The following is an 18,157-nucleotide window of genomic DNA, read 5'->3' as shown; positions in this document are numbered from 1 at the left end:
GTGATTAGGCATATGATTGAAAAATGCCTAGGTTTAGAGCTGTGAGCTATGCAAAGATAAATATATATATATATATATATTTGTATAAATGGGAAACAACCTTAACTTGAAAGTTTGAAATGTGTGAGATCCATGAATTGTTTGAAAAACTAGAAATTATTCAAAACTGCCTTAAGTGAAAATGTAGTGTTGCACCTATTCTCCCAAACCAAGACAAAAAAAGAAGAAGCTTTCTGTAACTTAAAAATAAGGCTGACTGTTGACAACAGACTAAAACACTAATCCGCAGGTGGCTATCGGGAACAGAGAGGCGAGCAAAGTCACAAACACCAAGGCTGCAGACAGCCACGCAGAAACAGCAGATAACATAGAGACAACGCCTGCTAGAACCGTGGAGAGGAAGGTCACTTCCCACGAGATTGTAGGAGTAGGCCACACAGCTTTCTCCCAGCTCTCTGCTGACGAGACTAGTTGTTTATTTTATCTGTTTATTATTTTCTTATCCTGTTCTCACTGTGTTTCCTACAAAAAGTGCCAAGCCTCTGTACACGGCGTGAGTTGTTCTGAACAGCTTACCCGTGTGCACGTTAAAGCATAAAAAGTGATCTTGTCTCATTGTGTCTTTATTTCTCCTGGGTCTTTTACAGAGTTTTCCCCCAACAGGGCGTTATTGAGTCGTGTGGAAGAGATGAAGGAGGATCCAAGCGCAGGCAGTCGTGAAGGTGGTTTATTGAATAAACGGCAAAGGGAAAATGGCAAACAAAGACAAAGACAAACTAAACTATACTGGAAAACAACTGAACTACAGCGCAGAAACCAGAACACGATCATGAAGGAGGGCGAGCAGAGGCAGACGATGGTAGACAGCAGGGAGCACACGGATGAAACATGGTGAATACACAGACGGACCAGCAACTACAATGACAGAGGACACGACTTAAATACACAGAGAGAAACACAGGGGAATACACACAGGTGGTGGACACAGCTGGGAATAATCAACAAGACGAGACAGAGGTAAAACTGAACACACTCACATGAGACGCAGACCTGACACTGAGAGACAGACAGAGAATGACACATGGAACCTGAACTAAACTAAACGTGAGATACAACCGAGAACAAATCCTTAAACATGAATAAATAGAATTCTAATAATAATCATCATTATAATAATAATGGCGCCCAAACCACAACAATCATTCAAAAAGAAATAAACAATCAAAACTCAAAATATTGGGTCGAAACTGACCCAGAACCGTGACAGTTATAAATTTCCCTGATGGTATAAAAACAACTGATAGTGTATTGTTCGAGCGAGATCGATGCTGTCTGCATACAGTGTTCATCTCCCATGCGTGTTCATTAAAATCATCGTTTGACTCCACCCGGTGGGATCGGTGTTGTTTCGGAATTCCTCCTGTATCCCTCCTCAATATTTGAACCCTTAACAGGAGATAGGCCTCCATACTTTGGAGGGCCTGGGAGTTCCCAGAGAGGTGGAGTCTAAGACCCGACCTGACATATAGACACAAACATGCATTCCCACCCTCATTCACACATATACAAATACTTAGCACTCACCCAACGTAAGGATAGACATAAATGGACATGTACACACAATCACACTCCCCAAACATACTCTACCCCAAGAGGGCGAAACGGCACCTAGACCGGGGTGGTGGCAAGCAGACCGCCCCAGGCTCCGCAGCAGCAGGGAGGCCCCGCATCCCAGATCCCAATCAGACGGCCAACACCTCCTCCCAGCCCCCCCGCCCCGATGGCTAGCAGAGAATGAGGGTGTGTGAAGACCCCAAACCCTCCCTCCTACTGCTCATGTGTAGTGTTGCTGCGTGTTATTCTAAGGTGCATTTAAAACACGGGAGAGCATGGTGCTGCTGCCAGAGAGCAGCAGGTGTTAGCACGGCCCCTCCCGAGAACCCTTAATGTCTACATGGATTTAAAATTGAGGGGTGGGCACCGGCGCCAGAGGTGGAGTTGAATACACAGACCGTCCACTGGACACCGTTAACGTGCCCACCCTCAAGGCCCTGTATGTATGTGTTATGAGAGTGTCAGTAATGTGGATGTCTAAGTTGTGGAATAAAATTGAGGCACAGGTGGCCAGAAGGGGACGGGGGACGGGGGGTACGGGGGTGAATGCCTCTCCTGCACCCTGGTGACACACCCCCAACCCAAGGCCCTACTTGGTAAATCCTAACAGCTTTTGTGCATTGAGTTGTTTTTGCATTAGATAATAAGCAATGCAAAGATATTAGTGTCACTGAGCACTGTTTTATGTCTGTTTGATGTCCCAGACAACAAGGATTGAGCCCAAACCTACATACACATGTACTTTTAACTACTCCAGTGCAGCTGATCTCACAGTAAGTATCCAGAACCACCGTCACTTGGACTCCAATACGTGGGGAGCCATGTTGCCTCTAAGCTGCGCACGTGCGCAATTGTGCACTGCTGGCAAGGTCTCTGCGCACAGAAAATCTGTGTTGCACACACACAAAAAAAAAATCTAAGCTGAATTGAAATTAAAATAAATACGTTAACAATGGATTCTGTTTTGCAGTGAGAGTCAGTAAGTGACTGGTGACTGGCTGCTCCAGCCAATGATGCGATTCACATGCGTATATACGCAGCTAATCAATGTGGTTGACAGGCTATGACAGCGTCCTTATGTGGAGACACTGGTGTTTTAACTAGCAAAGCGGCGTGGCTGATGTGGAGTGAAGCCACATTAATGAGAACGTGTACAACCGTGTACAAAAGTGTGGACTTTATACCAGTTTTTAAATTGTGTTAGGAGTTAGGATAAAAATATATGGAATGTTTGGTTTTCTTCCTGAATACTATCGTTGTTTATATTTAAGAAGAAGAAGAAACGGTAAAAACGGCATTTTATAAGGAAAACACTCGAAAGCACTCTCCGCCTGTGAGCAAAGACGAAACCAAAAACCTCCACCCTTTCCTTTGGTGGAAAAATGTACCATGTCGACCAATCAAAAAATGATATGGCAACATGGCATTAAGTTGTTTAGGAAGGGGGAAGTTTTAGGAGTGACGGCGGTTTTGTGAGACGTGAGAGATTTGAGACATTTAGCTCAAATCTCGTGTAGTTAGGGTGTTGTCTTGTGTAGTTAGTGTGTAATGTAGTGGTCATAAGTGTGTAACTTGTTCATTAACAGTGAAGGACCGTGTTAATGATCATTTCTTGTTTCAGAAGCTAACAGCAATCAGTGGAAATAGTTGGATAAACTGATTTTATTTTTACCTTGAACAATTAAAAAAAGAGGATTCTGTGTTCTTTAAACTGAAATCATGCAGTTCATCTTCTCACCAGCAGAGGGCCACAAATCAACATCAATAGAGTTCAATGAGATGTTGGTGACATCAGAGCTGTACGTATTGATCTGATCAATATGGAAGTTCATGTTTCTTTGATTGGATCAGTTTTTAAAACCAGCTGTTTTTATATCAGAATCAGAATCAGAATACTTTATTAATCCCTGGGGGAAATTATTTTTTGTTACAGTGCTCCATTTTAAACCAACATTAAGACAAGACAGACAATACACTAACTAAGAATAGTACAATATATACATATATACACATACATACTTCACTCATAAATAAATAGTTGGAAAAGAAACATGTGTAGTTGTAGCAGCAAACAGTGTGTTAAGTGGATGCGTTGTACAGGGAGATGGCCACAGGCAGAATGACAGAAACATAAGAGATGCTGAATGCCTTTAATATTTGAGTACTATTGGATGTCCACGTATTCAGCCATGATGGAAACATCCCATTAAGAAAGAAATCCAACGTTTGGATTCATTTTAATGAGCTTGTTGAAAATGCAGAGGAGCTGGTTGTGAACTGAGCTTCAGAGAAACACAACATACTGATATTCACTGTGAATTTTGAGTGGAAAAAAACAGAAAAACAACATGTGGATACTAGAATAATAGGAGCTTCCATCTTTAAAGGACTGAAGAGGAAGAAATTTACAAGGAATCATTTAGAACAGTTTCAAACATCAACTGATTGAATCCATGAATCTGAAAAAGTGTTTCTGAGTGAAAGAGACAGACATGTAGAGACCTGAATGATCTGTTCAACAGTCAGTGTTTCTCTAACAGGAGGACAATCTTTACGCTCAACTCAGCACAGACACACTGATGAACCAGGCCAAATATTAAATCCAGGATAAAGAGTTTGAGTGAATGTGGTGTTGAAGGTGTGGAGGTGGATCAGAGTGTCAGAGGAGACTCTGTAGAAGGACAGAGTGCCAGCAGGACAGTCCACATACACTGCTGCTCTGTTAGAGACAGAGGAGGAGGAGATAGATGTTTGTCTATTATTGTGCCAGACAGAGTAACCTAATCCATCAGAGCAGTTCAGACTCCAGGAATGATCATTCCGTCCAAACACACAGTCATTAGTGTGTTCTTTCCTTCTGATTCGTCTGTAACTCACTGATATCTCAACTCTTCCTCTCCACTCGACCTCCCAGTAACAGCGACGACTCAGACCATTTCTACACAGCAGCTGAGGATAAACATCAAATGTGTCTGGATGATCAGGATAAGACTGAACCTCCTTCACATATGTCACCTTCCTGTTGTTGTCGGACAGTTTGAGGTTTCTGTGTACTGTGTTTTTGTCGATTGTGAGTTGACAGGAATCTGATGGAGAGAACAAACACACAAACACTGCTTAGAGAGATTGGAGTCAGAGGACAGGTGCAATGGCAAGCTATACGAGAATATGCTAACACGGCTGAGAGGACCAGTAACTGGTTGTGGCTAAAGAGGGCTCACATCACTTGGGCAGCTAAGGCAGTCAGCTAACCGCGAGACACACAGCCAGGATTGATCAGCAGAGGGTGTCAAAAGGATAGAAAACCCAACAGTAGAATTTTTACTGTGTAAACCCTGGTTGACTGATACAGCTGTTCGGTATGACGTGGTCTGTGTTGCCGCTACGAGGAAGGCAGACACACCTACACGGTATCCGCAATCCCTGCCCTGCCGGCTTTAAAATCTGCACTGGACTCTTCTCCCCTTTGCTCTTTTTCCCTTTTCTGGGATGCAGTGGGGAGGTAGAGCGTACAGCCTGATCCGGTGGGGAGAGGTGGGATGCCAGATCGGGTGCTCCCCTTCCAGCCCTCCCATCTCCTATTTTGTGTCTTTTGTCTTACTTCTATCATCTTTTCTATCCCTTTAAAGAACTAAGGTTCTTTAAGTAATAAAGAGGTAAGTATTTCATTTCGTCTTGTAGTGAACTGAAAGGAGGAAATAAATTGGAATACAACTAAACAAAAGAAAGTAGAAGAGAAATAACAATTTAACATAAACCAGTGACACACTCCGAGGCCTGATCGATGCTGACAGGGTTACATCAGATCTCTAATTTCTAAACCTAACCAAGGAAGGTAAAAAAAAAAACAACTAATAAAAAATAGCCTTTGATGAAAGATGGAAACACCCTGGAAGTTGAGGCACACAACGGTGTGTTCTGCTGGTAAAGTTTCCGGGCTGCCTTTCCTCAAGGCAGCCATCCCTCAAGACTTTCTCCATTTGAAGCAATGTATTATCAGGGATTGTAACATCTAGTCATTTTATTGAATCAGCTGCAGTTATTGATCCATCTGTTTATTGACTGACACTTTGATGACGACTCCTGACATCAGAGATGTGAATGAATGATGTGACAGTTTGAAGATGGTTTAATGTGTGCTGCTTTGATTTCATGATTCACATTAAAAACGCACTTACACTTCCTCAGACCTGGTCTCAACCATCGGACTCCAGCAGGCTCCACCCTGAAAAGAGTAGGGGGTCAGACCAGCACAGTCTCTTTCAGCATGCACACATGGACATTACATGGCTCTCATACACATACTGTTAGACACTGCTAAATGTACAGTCTAACATTTTCCCAAATACACTTCAATCCATACGTGGATCAAACTGCTGTTGATTTGGACTGATCCTGGATCTGTCAGTACATCACTGTATTGAATGAAAAATAACTGATTCACAGTATGGTACAAGTCAAAGAGTAGATGTATTTCTGCACTGGTATGTTGTGCACACTGAGGAAAATGGCAAACTAAACATTAAACTTTACCAGAAGCCCGGATCAGTACCTACACTTTGTACAATCTTGGGGTGATCAGGACCCTGCAACACTGTGAAGAAAAAGTTCCCTCTAAGGCAAAAAGGAAAAGAAAGGGACACACACGTAAAGAAAGCTCTTAAAACATGTGGTCTAAGGAGCTTGGAAAAAACTGATCTGGGTGATTGAGAACCTTCACGGACTTAAAAAATGTAGTTATCCTACTTGGGCTTTCATCAAATTGGCAAAAAATGTAAAATGTAGCAGGTTTATCTGCTCAGGAGAGTCTTCTCCAAGGACCACATCCCAGTACACTTCAGACCCAGTCATACACTCAAACAAAAACTGGTTCATCCCAAGGATAAAACTCCCAAACACAAACTAAACAATGTAGTGTATGCTGTGCAGTGCAGTGAGGAGGTATTAGATCTTGTCGTGGTTCGAATTTGAGAAGAGACATACGACTAAAAGTCCATAGTGGGTCAACACAAATTATTTTATTAAAACACATACAGGGAGTGCAGAATTATTAGGCAAATGAGTATTTTGTCCACATCATCCTCTTCATGCATGTTGTCTTACTCCAAGCTGTATAGGCTCGAAAGCCTACTACCAATTAAGCATATTAGGTGATGTGCATCTCTGTAATGAGAAGGGGTGTGGTCTAATGACATCAACACCCTATGTCAGGTGTGCATAATTATTAGGCAACGTCCTTTCCTTTGGCAAAATGGGTCAAAAGAAGGACTTGACAGGCTCAGAAAAGTCAAAAATAGTGAGATATCTTGCAGAGGGATGCAGCAATCTCAAAATTGCAAAGCTTCTGAAGCGTGATCATCGAACAATCAAGCGTTTCATTCAAAATAGTCAACAGGGTCGCAAGAAGCGTGTGGAAAAACCAAGGCGCCAAATAACTGCCCATGAACTGAGAAAAGTCAAGCGTGCAGCTGCCAAGATGCCACTTGCCACCAGTTTGGCCATATTTCAGAGCTGCAACATCACTGGAGTGCCCAAAAGCACAAGGTGTGCCAAGACTGGGCCAAGAAATATCTCAAGACTGGTTTTTCTAAGGTTTTATGGACTGATGACATGAGAGTGAGTCTTGATGGGCCAGATGGATGGGCCCATGGCTGGATTGGTAAAGGGCAGAGAGCTCCAGTCCCACTCAGACGCCAGCAAGGTGGAGGTGGAGTACTGGTTTGGGCTGGTATCATCAAAGATGAGCTTGTGGGGCCTTTTCGGGTTGAGGATGGAGTCAAGCTCAACTCCCAGTCCTACTGCCAGTTTCTGGAAGACACCTTCTTCAAGCAGTGGTACAGGAAGAAGTCTGCATCCTTCAAGAAAAACAGGATTTTCATGCAGGACAATGCTCCATCACACGCGTCCAAGTACTCCACAGCGTGGCTGGCAAGAAAGGGTATAAAAGAAGAAAAACTAATGACATGGCCTCCTTGTTCACCTGATCTGAACCCCATTGAGAACCTGTGGTCCATCATCAAATGTGAGATTTACAAGGAGGGAAAACAGTACACCTCTCTGAACAGTGTCTGGGAGGCTGTGGTTGCTGCTGCACGCAATGTTGATGGTGAACAGATCAAAACACTGACAGAATCCATGGATGGCAGGCTTTTGAGTGTCCTTGCAAAGAAAGGTGGCTATATTGGTCACTGATTTGTTTTTATTTTGTTTTTGAATGTCAGAAATGTATATTTGTGAATGTGGAGATGTTATATTGGTTTCACTGGTAAAAATAAATAATTGAAATGGGTATATATTTGTTTTTTGTTAAGTTGCCTAATAATTCTGCACAGTAATAGTCACCTGCACACACAGATATCCCCCTAAAATAGCTAAAACTAAAAACAAACTAAAAACTACTTCCAAAAACATTCAGCTTTGATATTAATGAGTTTTTTGGGTTCATTGAGAACATGGTTGTTGATCAATAATAAAATTATTCCTCAAAAATACAACTTGCCTAATAATTCTGCACTTCCTGTATATGTGGTGAAGATGGGCTATGCAAAACATCAGCCTCAATCTCCCACCTGACAATAGTTGGGTGTGATATTTATACTTATGATGACCAGTAACTCGCATCACCGCAGATGAAAAACAACATGCATGTTCCAGTAATTCTATCTCAGGGGATATTCTAAAAAAGAACAGTTCCTTCCTATGTTCGTCCACCACCTACCAGATGCATCCTGTTATTACACTCTTCTGGACTTATCAGAACTAAACTGTCACGTATGCAGGTACACAACATTTGCAGTCAGTTCACCCAGGCAGACCATGTGTCTGTGTTGTTAACCTTAGCGCATGACCTCCCCTCTACGTCATCTGTTACCAGGCAAACATCAGTGCAGCAGGCTGCTGAATGCACACAGGCAATATGTGGTAAATTGTACTGTAAACATGTAGGCAATTCTTTCAGCTTGAACTTTGATCCATTGATCAGTCGAACTCGCGCCGGTTGTAGCTTCAAATCATTAATTATATGTGTATAACATGATTACAGTTGCACCTGCAATGAAAGATTATTATGTGCTTATGCTAACACCTGAAATACAGACTTTAATATAACATCAAAAGTTTCAATAAATGTGTCAATGAAATGATAATAATGATAAATCATAAGTTATGCAACAGTAATAATAATGATTATAAATAGTAATAATAATAATAATAATAATAATAATAATAATAATACATTTTATTTAAAAATAGCGCCTTTCAAAGCACCCAAGGACACTGTACAACAGATAAAAACACCCAAACTGGAAATATACACAATAAAAAGAATAACAGATAAAAGTTAAGAGCATACAAAGGTTTAAACATAAGCAATTTTAAACAGATGAGTTTTGACTTAAAAAGAGGGAATGAACTAATATTTCTGAGGTCAGGGGGTAAGGAATTCCAAAGTCGAGGGGCAGAGCAACTAAAAGCCCCGCCCCCCATTGTGATCAGACGAGCAGAAGGAACAGAGAGAGAAAGAGAAGATGAAGATCTGATGCACCGGGATGGGAAGTTCATCTGTTCTAAATCGGAGAGGTATGGTGGAGAGAGAGAATGAATAGCCTTAAATGTATAAAGGATTATTTTAAAATGGATGCGAAATTTAACCGGGAGCCAGTGAAGCTGCTTCAGGATTGGGGAGATGTGGTGGGTAGAGGAAGTCCTAGTAATAATACGGGCAGCAGAGTTCTGGACACGTTGGAGCTTGTTGATGGATTTTTGTGTAAGGCCAAATAATAGTGAGTTACACTAATCAATTCGAGAGATTGACCTGACCTGCACTCAATCTACAGCAGGCGGTGCTGGACCAAGGCCAGGAAGATGGTGAAGGACCTCAGCCATCCCAACAACAGACTGTTCTCTCTGTTGAGGTCAGGAAAGCGATTCCGCTCCCTGAAGACCAACACAGAGAGACTGAGGAGGAGCTTCTTCCCGCAGGCGATACGGTCTCTCAATCACAATCACACCACCACACAGTACTGACCCACACATATAGTTCTTACACACACACTGGACATTCTGGACTTTGTTTTCACTTCATCACTTAAATCACTGCTGCTGTTATTGTGTATATATTTATTTATACTTCTTGTGTATTTTGTTCATACATTCTTATATAGTTCTATATTGTGTATTTTGTTGTACAGTTATTTTATTTTCAATTTAATTTATATATTTTATCTTATTCTTTCCCAGTGTGTTGTACAGTTATTTCATTTTTAACCTTAATTTATATTTTATTCCTTCCTAGTTAAATTTACCCTTTTTAATTTTTCATATTTATTTCCTATCTTATTCATAGCCTTTTCCTTTTTTGTTTTCTTTAGGTCACGAGCAGTTGTCCAAGCATTTCACTACATATCGTACTGTGTATGACTGTGTATGTGACAAATAAAATTTGAATTTGATTTTTGAATTTTGAGATAACAAGATTATGGACGAGAATGGCAGTGGCATGAGGAGTGAGGAAAGGGTGGAGGCGATTGATATTATGGAGTTGGAAATATGCTGCACGTGTGACATTATTGATATGTGAATTAAAGGATAATGTGCTATCAAGAATGACACCCAAGCTTTTCACAGAGGGAGAGATAGGGACCAGCGAATTATTGATGGTGAGAGAGAAATTGTTAATTCTGGATAGCAATCGTTTAGTGCCGACCAGGAGAAGTTCTGATTTATTGCTGTTGAGTTTAAGAAAGTTGGAGGAGAACCAGCAATTGAGTTCAGCTAAGCAGAGGATAAGGGAGGGTGGAGGAAGAGTAGAATCGGGTTTGGTAGAGAGGTAAAGCTGGGTGTCATCGGCATAGTAGTGGAACTGAATATTATATTTACGAAAAATATGCCCGAGTGAAAGAAGGTAAATGATGAAAAGAAGGGGCCCGAGGACAGATCCCTGGGGCACCCCAGTAGATAGAGGAGAAGGCTGAGAAGTGAAGGATTTTAATTGAATGAACTGAGTGTGGTCAGACAGGTATGACTTAAACCAGGCTAGTGGAGTGTGAGAGAGACCAATAGAAGCTAATCTGCTAAGAAGAATGGGATGAGAGATGGTGTCAAAGGCTGCACTCAGATGAAGGAGAATAAGGATGGAGAGGAGACCAGAATCAGCTGCCATAAGAAGGTCGTTTGTTATTTTTATAAGAGCAGTTTCGGTGCTATGCAGAGGACGGAAGCCAGACTGGAACTGTTCGTAAAGGTTATTATCAGTTAGGTGTAGATGGACTTGTGAAGCAACTATTTTTTCAAGAATGTTTGAGAGGAATGGTAGATTGGAGATAGGACAAAAATTATTAAAGTTGTTGGGATCTAGACCTGTTTTTTTCAGGATTGGGGTAATAGCGGCAACTTTGAAGGAAGCAGGAAAAGTTCCAGTGGTGAATGAAGAGTGAATAATAGCAGATATGAGGGGAAGGAGAGGGGGTAGACAGGCTTTGACAAGGACAGTGGGGATAGGATCAAGCTGGCAGGTAGAAGGCTTTGATTTGTGGGTGAGATCAGCAATATCAGTTAAAAACGGAAGTTGAAAAACAGAGAGGAAGTGAGAAGGGGGTGGAGTTAAGACAGAGGAGCTACATTGAGCATTAGGGTCCAAGTCTAAGTGTATTTTATGATTTTTTTCAGTGACATAGATTATGAATGTAAAATAATATTTCCTCCCGACAATCTCTACATAGGAGAAACCAAACATGCACTCCATAAACATATGGCACAACATTGAATAGCCAACTCGACAGGAAAGACTCAGATATACATCTCCATCTAAAAGACAAACGTCAGTCTTTTGGTTTTCATTTTGGTTTGAAAATGGAGTGAAAGAACCCATCTATGTCCACTGTGAATGACCATTTTTGAACAGAGGTGGTGGTTACGATACCAACTCTCTGACACCTACAATGCAATTTTAAGATGTAAGATGGCCCCAAATTATAAATTTGAGTAAAAGACCAAGATTATGTAAAATTTCCATTACAAGCAGTTGTAAAGCTGAACCTAAACAATAATGTATTAACATAATAAAATATAAATCCTTTCCTCAATAGTGCCTAAATTTTTGTTTGCTAGGTAACCCTTGATAATCCGCCAAATGATGTGTTTAATGGTTAATTTTTATTCCTGGAGACAGTGGTATTCCAGAACACTGTTAAGTGGCGTCCTCAGATCAAAAATTGTCCCTAGGTGAATGGCAAACAAGCATATGGGAATCCCAGGGACACCACAGTGTGCATAGTTGGAGTTATATCAGTATGATAGTAAATGCAGCCATACTTGAGTAGTAGATATTTTCAGTGATGACTATGATGTGGATGAAAATAATGAGAAATACTAAATTAATTATTGTGAAATAAATATGTATTATTATTATTATTATTATTGTAAAAATATATGTTAAACAACATATTTTCAAAACAAGTAAATCAAAAACAGATACATTTAATAAATCAAAACTCTGCTCATGGGCACAGCTCCATGTCCTAATAGCGTGCAAACAATCTCCTCATTACCTCTAATTCTTGCTGGTCATTTTTAAAAGAAAAATAATCTTGATCTGACCTGATAATTGTCGAGTTTGGAGTGTTGAGCATCTTCAACCCTGAATCCCGAAGGTTGTTGTTACCCAGGTCAAGTTCTCTCAGACTAGATGATTGGGAACTGAGGACTAAGGACAGAGCTTCACAACTTGTCTCTGAGAGGTTACAGCTACTTAGCCTATAAAATTATAAACAGAAAGAAAAATGACATTGGTCTTAAAGTGTATTCATCACTCGTGGAGGAGTTACTACTTTTGGCAATGCAATGTTGTTCCTGTTCTTCCATGAATTTTGACTGTTAGAAATTTAAAGTTTTACTAATAACACAAAGTACATGGATAAAGGCCAGCTTCTTAGATTTTTTTTCTCAATCACTAACAAAAAACTTAAATACAACTTGATCAGACCTTAGTTTCTCTAGTTTACAGTGCTGACTTGTTAGTCCAGCACACAGAAGCTTCACTCCTGAATCCTGTAGGTCATTGTTACTCAGGTCCAGCTCTCTTAGATTAGAGGACTGGGAGCTCATAACTGATGACAGATCTTCACAGCTTGTCTCTGTTAGGCTACAGTCAGTTAGTCTGAAAAATAATGAACAGAACGACAAAATATCATATTTATTAAAGTGTATTTATGGTACTGGGGAGTTATTTTATTTGGGAATATGTAATGTTATCCGGTTTTTGCACGAATTTTGAGTTGAATATTTAATTATATTAGCCACATTAGAAATGTCTAATGTTTACTTATAACACAAAGATACAACAGCAAATTGATACATTTCAGCTTGTTGGTAATTTTTTCTCAATCACTGAAAAAGAAATGTAAACATCACTTAATCAGACCTTAGTTTCTCCAGTTTACAGTGCTGACTTGCTATTCCAGCACACAAAAGCTTCACTCCTGAATCCTGTAGGTCATTGTTACTCATGTCCAGCTCTCTCAGACTAGAGGACTGGGAGCTCACAACTGTTGACAGATCTTCACAGCTTGTCTCTGTTAGGTTACAGCCAGTTAGTCTGAAAGATTTTTAAAACACAGACAAATAACACATTTATTAATGTGCATTCATGGTACAGTGAGGAGTTACTAGATTTGGCAATATGTAATGTTATCCCGTTCTTGTGTGAATTCCTGCTTGAATATTAAACCATGTTAGCCACATTAGAAATGTCAAATTTTTACTAATAACACAAAGATACAACAACACACACATAAAGATCAGCTTCTTAGTAACTTGTATTTTTCTGAATCATTGACAAAAAGTGTAAATATATCTTGAACTAACCTTAGAGTTTCTAGTTTGCAGTGTTGACTTTCTACTCCAGCACACAGAAGTTTCGCTCCTGAATCCTGTAGGTCATTATTACTCAAGTCCAGCTCTCTCAGACTGGAGGACGGAGAGTTCATAACAGATGACAGATGTTCACAGCTTTTCTCTGTCAGGCTACAGTCAGTTAGTCTGAAAAATTATGAACACAAAGACAAATAACCCAGTTATTAAAGTGTATTCATGGTACAGCAAGTAGTAGTCGATTTGGCAATATGTAATGTTTGTGTGTGTGTGTGTGTGTGTGTGTGTGTGTGTGTGTGTGTGTGTGTGTACCTTCATGAATTCTGACCTGATTGTTAAACTAAATTAGCCAAGTAAGAAATTTCACATTTTTACTAAGAACACAACAATAAAACAACAGAAAGATAGATAGATTTAAAGATAAAGATTTCTTTGTGATTTTTTTTCACAATCTTTAAAAACTTTAAAAATCTTTAAAAACAAAAATGTAAATGTCACTTGAACTGACCTTAGAGTTTCTAGTTTGCAGTGTTGACTTCCTATCCCAACGCACAGAAGCTTCACTCCTGAATCCTGTAGGTTATTGTTACTCAGGTCCAGCTCTTTCAGACTAGAGGACTGAGAGCTAACAACTGAGGACAGGGTTTCAAGGCTTCTCTCTGAGAGGTTACAGCCACTCAGTCTGATAAGACAATAAGAGCAAACAAGAAAATTATTTGTATTATTTATTATACAATTTAGATACATTTTTATTTATTTTTCAGAGAAATATCAGACAGTTCATTTATAGAGATCATGTTGGAAGGGGGTGGGGGTAGGTGGGGGGGGGGGGTTTCAGCTAAATCATTCTTCATCAATCCCTTATTTATGTGTACAGCAAGTATAGTAAGCCACACCAGGCTACACAGTGAAAACCAAAGAAACAGAAGAAACACAAGTTTGCATTACACACTTGTGGCATGCTGGTCAACTGACAAAACACAAAGTGCGAAGTATCAAGAAATAACTGGGCTTATTCAGCCCTCCAGTAGCAGAGGCGGGAGGGAGAATATCTGATTTAACAGGATGTACTACCATGTCTATTATTTAAATAAATATAGGATGTGTGATATCCACAGAAACGTCACAATTTCAGTTTTGAAGCTCAGATTCTTTCAGAATCTAAACAACAAACTATTAAAACAACAAATGACTAAAGAGCAGGTAAACTGATTTTCAATAAAGATCTAAAAACAAAAATCCTGTGGTTCTGTTAATTTTTTTCAAAAATCACTTTCTACAAAAAAAACAACTCATTTTCTGTTATTGAATACTAAAGAAATTTCAACTTTGATAGATTATGACAAATTGCAAACTAATTTGCTGTCTCAAATCAACAGTCTGTAAAGTTCTGTTTCGCTTCAGCAGCATTGACCTTTGCACAGGTAATGTCCATTTGTTGATTCATTGTTTTCTTCATTTCTGGGTTGGTATTATCTTCTAATAAAACATAACTATCAAGTAAAATCACAGCAAAAGCCATAAGGGTCCACTTGGGGAAAAGTGGACTACTGATGGCTTCAGAGAACAATTTCAATAGCTACATGGACAAACAGGACAGGAACAAAATATAAAAAATTAAAATAAACAAAACACACATGATCAGACACATTACTTCATCATTTAACAAGGCTATTAACCACAATTAATGTGAATGCTACTGTGACATACAACTTACAGAGCTTTGTTGGAGGCTTTGACCACTGGCAGCAGCCTCAGAAGAGCCTCCTCTGAAGCAGAGTATTTCTTCAGGTCAAACACATCTAGATCTTTCTCTGATGACAGCAATATGAAGGCCAGAGCTGACCACTGAGCAGGAGACGGTTTATCTGTGGAGAGACTTCCTGATCTCAGGGACTGTTGGATCTCCTCCACTAGAGAATGATCATTCAGTTCATTCAGACAGTGGAGCAGATTGATGCTTTTCTCTGCAGACAGATTCTCACTAAGCATCTCCTTGATGTACTGGACTGTTTCCTGATTGGTAAGTGAACAGCTTCGTGTCTGTGTCAGCAGACCTCGTAGGAGATTCTGATTGGTCTGCAGTGAAAGACCCAGGAGGAAACGGAGGAACAAATCTAGGTGTCCATTTGGACTCTGCAAGGCCTTGTCCACAGCACTCTGGTATAAGTGTGTTTCTCCAGATTCTCTTTTTTCAGACTTCACGAAGGTTGTTTTTTGTTCTTCCAGCAGATTGAGTCCAGACTTGACTAAGGTCAGATGGACATGAAGAGCAGCTAGAAACTCTTGAAAACTTAGATGGATGAAGCAGAACACCTTGTCCTGGTACAGTCCTCTCTCCTCTTTAAAGATCTGTGTGAACACTCCTGAGTACACTGAGGCTGCTCTGATATCGATGTCACACTCTGTCAGGTCTGATTCATAGAAGATCAGGTTTCCTTTCTGCAGCTGATCAAAAGCCAGTTTTGCCAGAGACTCAATCATCTTCCTGCTCTCTGGACTCCAGTGTGGATCTGTCTCAGCTCCTCCATCATACTTGACCTTCTTCACTTTGGCCTGAACCACCAGGAAGTGGATATACATCTCAGTCAGGGTCTTGGGCAGCTGTCCTCCCTCTCTGGTTTCCAGCACATCCTCCAGAACTGTAGCAGTGATCCAGCAGAAGACTGGGATGTGACACATGATGTGGAGGCTTCGTGATGTCTTGATGTGGGAGATGATCCTTCTGGCCTGCTTCTCATCCATGAATCTCTTCCTGAAGTACTCCTCCTTCTGTGGGTCAGTGAACCCTCTGACCTCTGTAACCATGCCAACATAGTCAGGAGGGATCTGATTGGCTGCTGCAGGTCGTGTGGTTATCCAGAGGCGAGCAGAGGGAAGCAGGTTCCCCCTGATGAGGTTTATCAGCAGCTCATCCACTGAGGTGGACTTTCTAGGGTCAGTTAGGATTGTAGTTTTGTGGAAGTCCAGAGGAAGTCGACTCTCATCCAGACCATCAAAGATGAACACAACCTGGAAGTCTTCAAAGCTGCAGATTCCTGCTTCTTTGGTTTCAGTAAAGAAGTGATGAACAAGTCCCACCAAGCTGAACTTTTCCTCTTTCAGCACATTCAGCTCTCTGAAAGTGAATGGAAATATGAACTGGATGTCCTGGTTGGCTTTGTCTTCAGCCCAGTCCAGGCTGTATTTCTGTGTTAAGACTGTTTTCCCAATGCCAGCCACTCCCTTTGTCAGCACTGTTCTTATTGGTTCATCTCTTCCAGGTGGGAGTTTAAAGATGTCTTCTTGTCTGAGTGTTGTTTCTGGTCTGTCTGGTTTCCTGGATGCTGTTTCAATCTGTCTGACCTCATGTTCATCATTGACCTCTGCAGTCCCTCCCTCTGTGATGTAGAGCTCTGTGTAGATCTGATTCAGAAGGGTTGGGTTTCCTGTTTTCACAATCCCCTCAAAGACACACTGGGACTTCTTTTTCAGTTTAGATTTAAGTTTACGTTGACAAACTTCAGCAAGATGTTCTGAATAAATAAACAAAGGATATGAATTCATGATTTACAAATTCAATATGACAACTTTGAACACATGTTGTGCATCTCTTGAGACATTAATAAATTTTCTATTCAATCAGCAGCTCAAATATTTATTGAAATCCTCTTACTCCTCTGCAGATGGTCAGCCAGCTTGTCCTGCTTCATTCTCCTCAGGAATTCCACTGTGATCTTCACAAATGCCTCTCTGCTGCTCCTCCTCTGCTCCTCCTCCCTCTGACTCTCTAAGCATTCTGGGTAATCTAGACTCAGAACCTTCTGGATCTTCTTCAGCTCGTTCTTCACAAAAGTGATGATGTTGTCCTCCAGCAACTGGAACAGAATACTTCATGAATGAGCCAATCAGACGGAAATCATGGAGCCAAACATAAGATCCATGTTGGACACACTGACAATCCACTGGTCTACAAAGAGCAGCATGGAGAGGACTGTGAACAGAATAGATGCGAAAGCAGTGCTTTAAGTGGGCCGGTACGCGCCGGTACTAAGTACCACCACTTCTAAATATAGCTCTTGAGAGTACCGCCACCTCTCCATGCGCCCAGAACGTGCTTTTCATGATACCATAAAGGACAGGGCTGTGGCTCCCCACACTCCCTAGCAGATCATTACATGGAGAAACCTTTGGAATGCAAGCATGCTGATCCACACAGGTATGCACACAGGTGTACACATGGGTATTCACAGACGCGGACTACAGCTTTCTTGGCTGCTGCCTCAAAGCACACTGTGCGCTGTCTATCTTGCGTGCTGCACAATATCGTTTATTAATTAGTAACTATTGATATCTATGACTAGCTAGTTTATTGTGATGGTGCTTTTTTTTCTATTATTATGTTGCTCTTTGTTGTTTGCTGTCTCCTCTGGGGGTTTTTTTTCTCCATACAGGTGACCCAGGAGTTTGGTTTTTGTTGTTTGTTTGTTTTTTTCTCTCTTCCCCCCCTTCTCACCGTCTCTTCTCCCCTTTGGTTTTCTTTCTTTCTCTCCCCCTCTTTCTTTCATTCTCTCCCCCTGTCCTATCCCACAGTCATGTCTGTCCCGTTTGCAACTGAAAATAAAATAAATTCATAATTATAATAAAGGTCAACCAAATGGACCAATATGGCAAGGCCATGATGATCCACTTGGTA

At 40.7% G+C, this 18,157-nt stretch overlaps 1 protein-coding gene across 1 annotated transcript in view; it reads right to left on the bottom strand.

Moving 5' to 3' along the window:
- LOC102208558 (protein NLRC3-like) overlaps positions 1 to 18,157 on the bottom strand; it is an 83,367-nt gene that overhangs the window by 40,817 nt on the left and 24,393 nt on the right. Inside the window, exons 4-9 of the mRNA XM_013914372.1 lie at positions 17,138 to 17,339; positions 15,200 to 16,997; positions 13,991 to 14,164; positions 13,034 to 13,207; positions 5,793 to 5,839; positions 4,345 to 4,700 (exon numbers count right to left, since the gene is read on the bottom strand). Coding sequence (XP_013769826.1) covers positions 4,345 to 4,700; positions 5,793 to 5,839; positions 13,034 to 13,207; positions 13,991 to 14,164; positions 15,200 to 16,997; positions 17,138 to 17,339 — 2,751 coding nt within the window. The remainder of the gene's footprint in view (positions 1 to 4,344; positions 4,701 to 5,792; positions 5,840 to 13,033; positions 13,208 to 13,990; positions 14,165 to 15,199; positions 16,998 to 17,137; positions 17,340 to 18,157) is intronic.

Source organism: Pundamilia nyererei, unplaced genomic scaffold (genome assembly GCF_000239375.1).
Source record: "Pundamilia nyererei isolate P.nyererei 1_Seehausen unplaced genomic scaffold, PunNye1.0 scaffold00191, whole genome shotgun sequence".
Taxonomy (NCBI): domain Eukaryota; kingdom Metazoa; phylum Chordata; class Actinopteri; order Cichliformes; family Cichlidae; genus Pundamilia; species Pundamilia nyererei.
The sequence above is the reverse complement of the archived record's forward strand: the minus strand, read 5'-3'. Positions and strand labels throughout refer to the sequence as shown.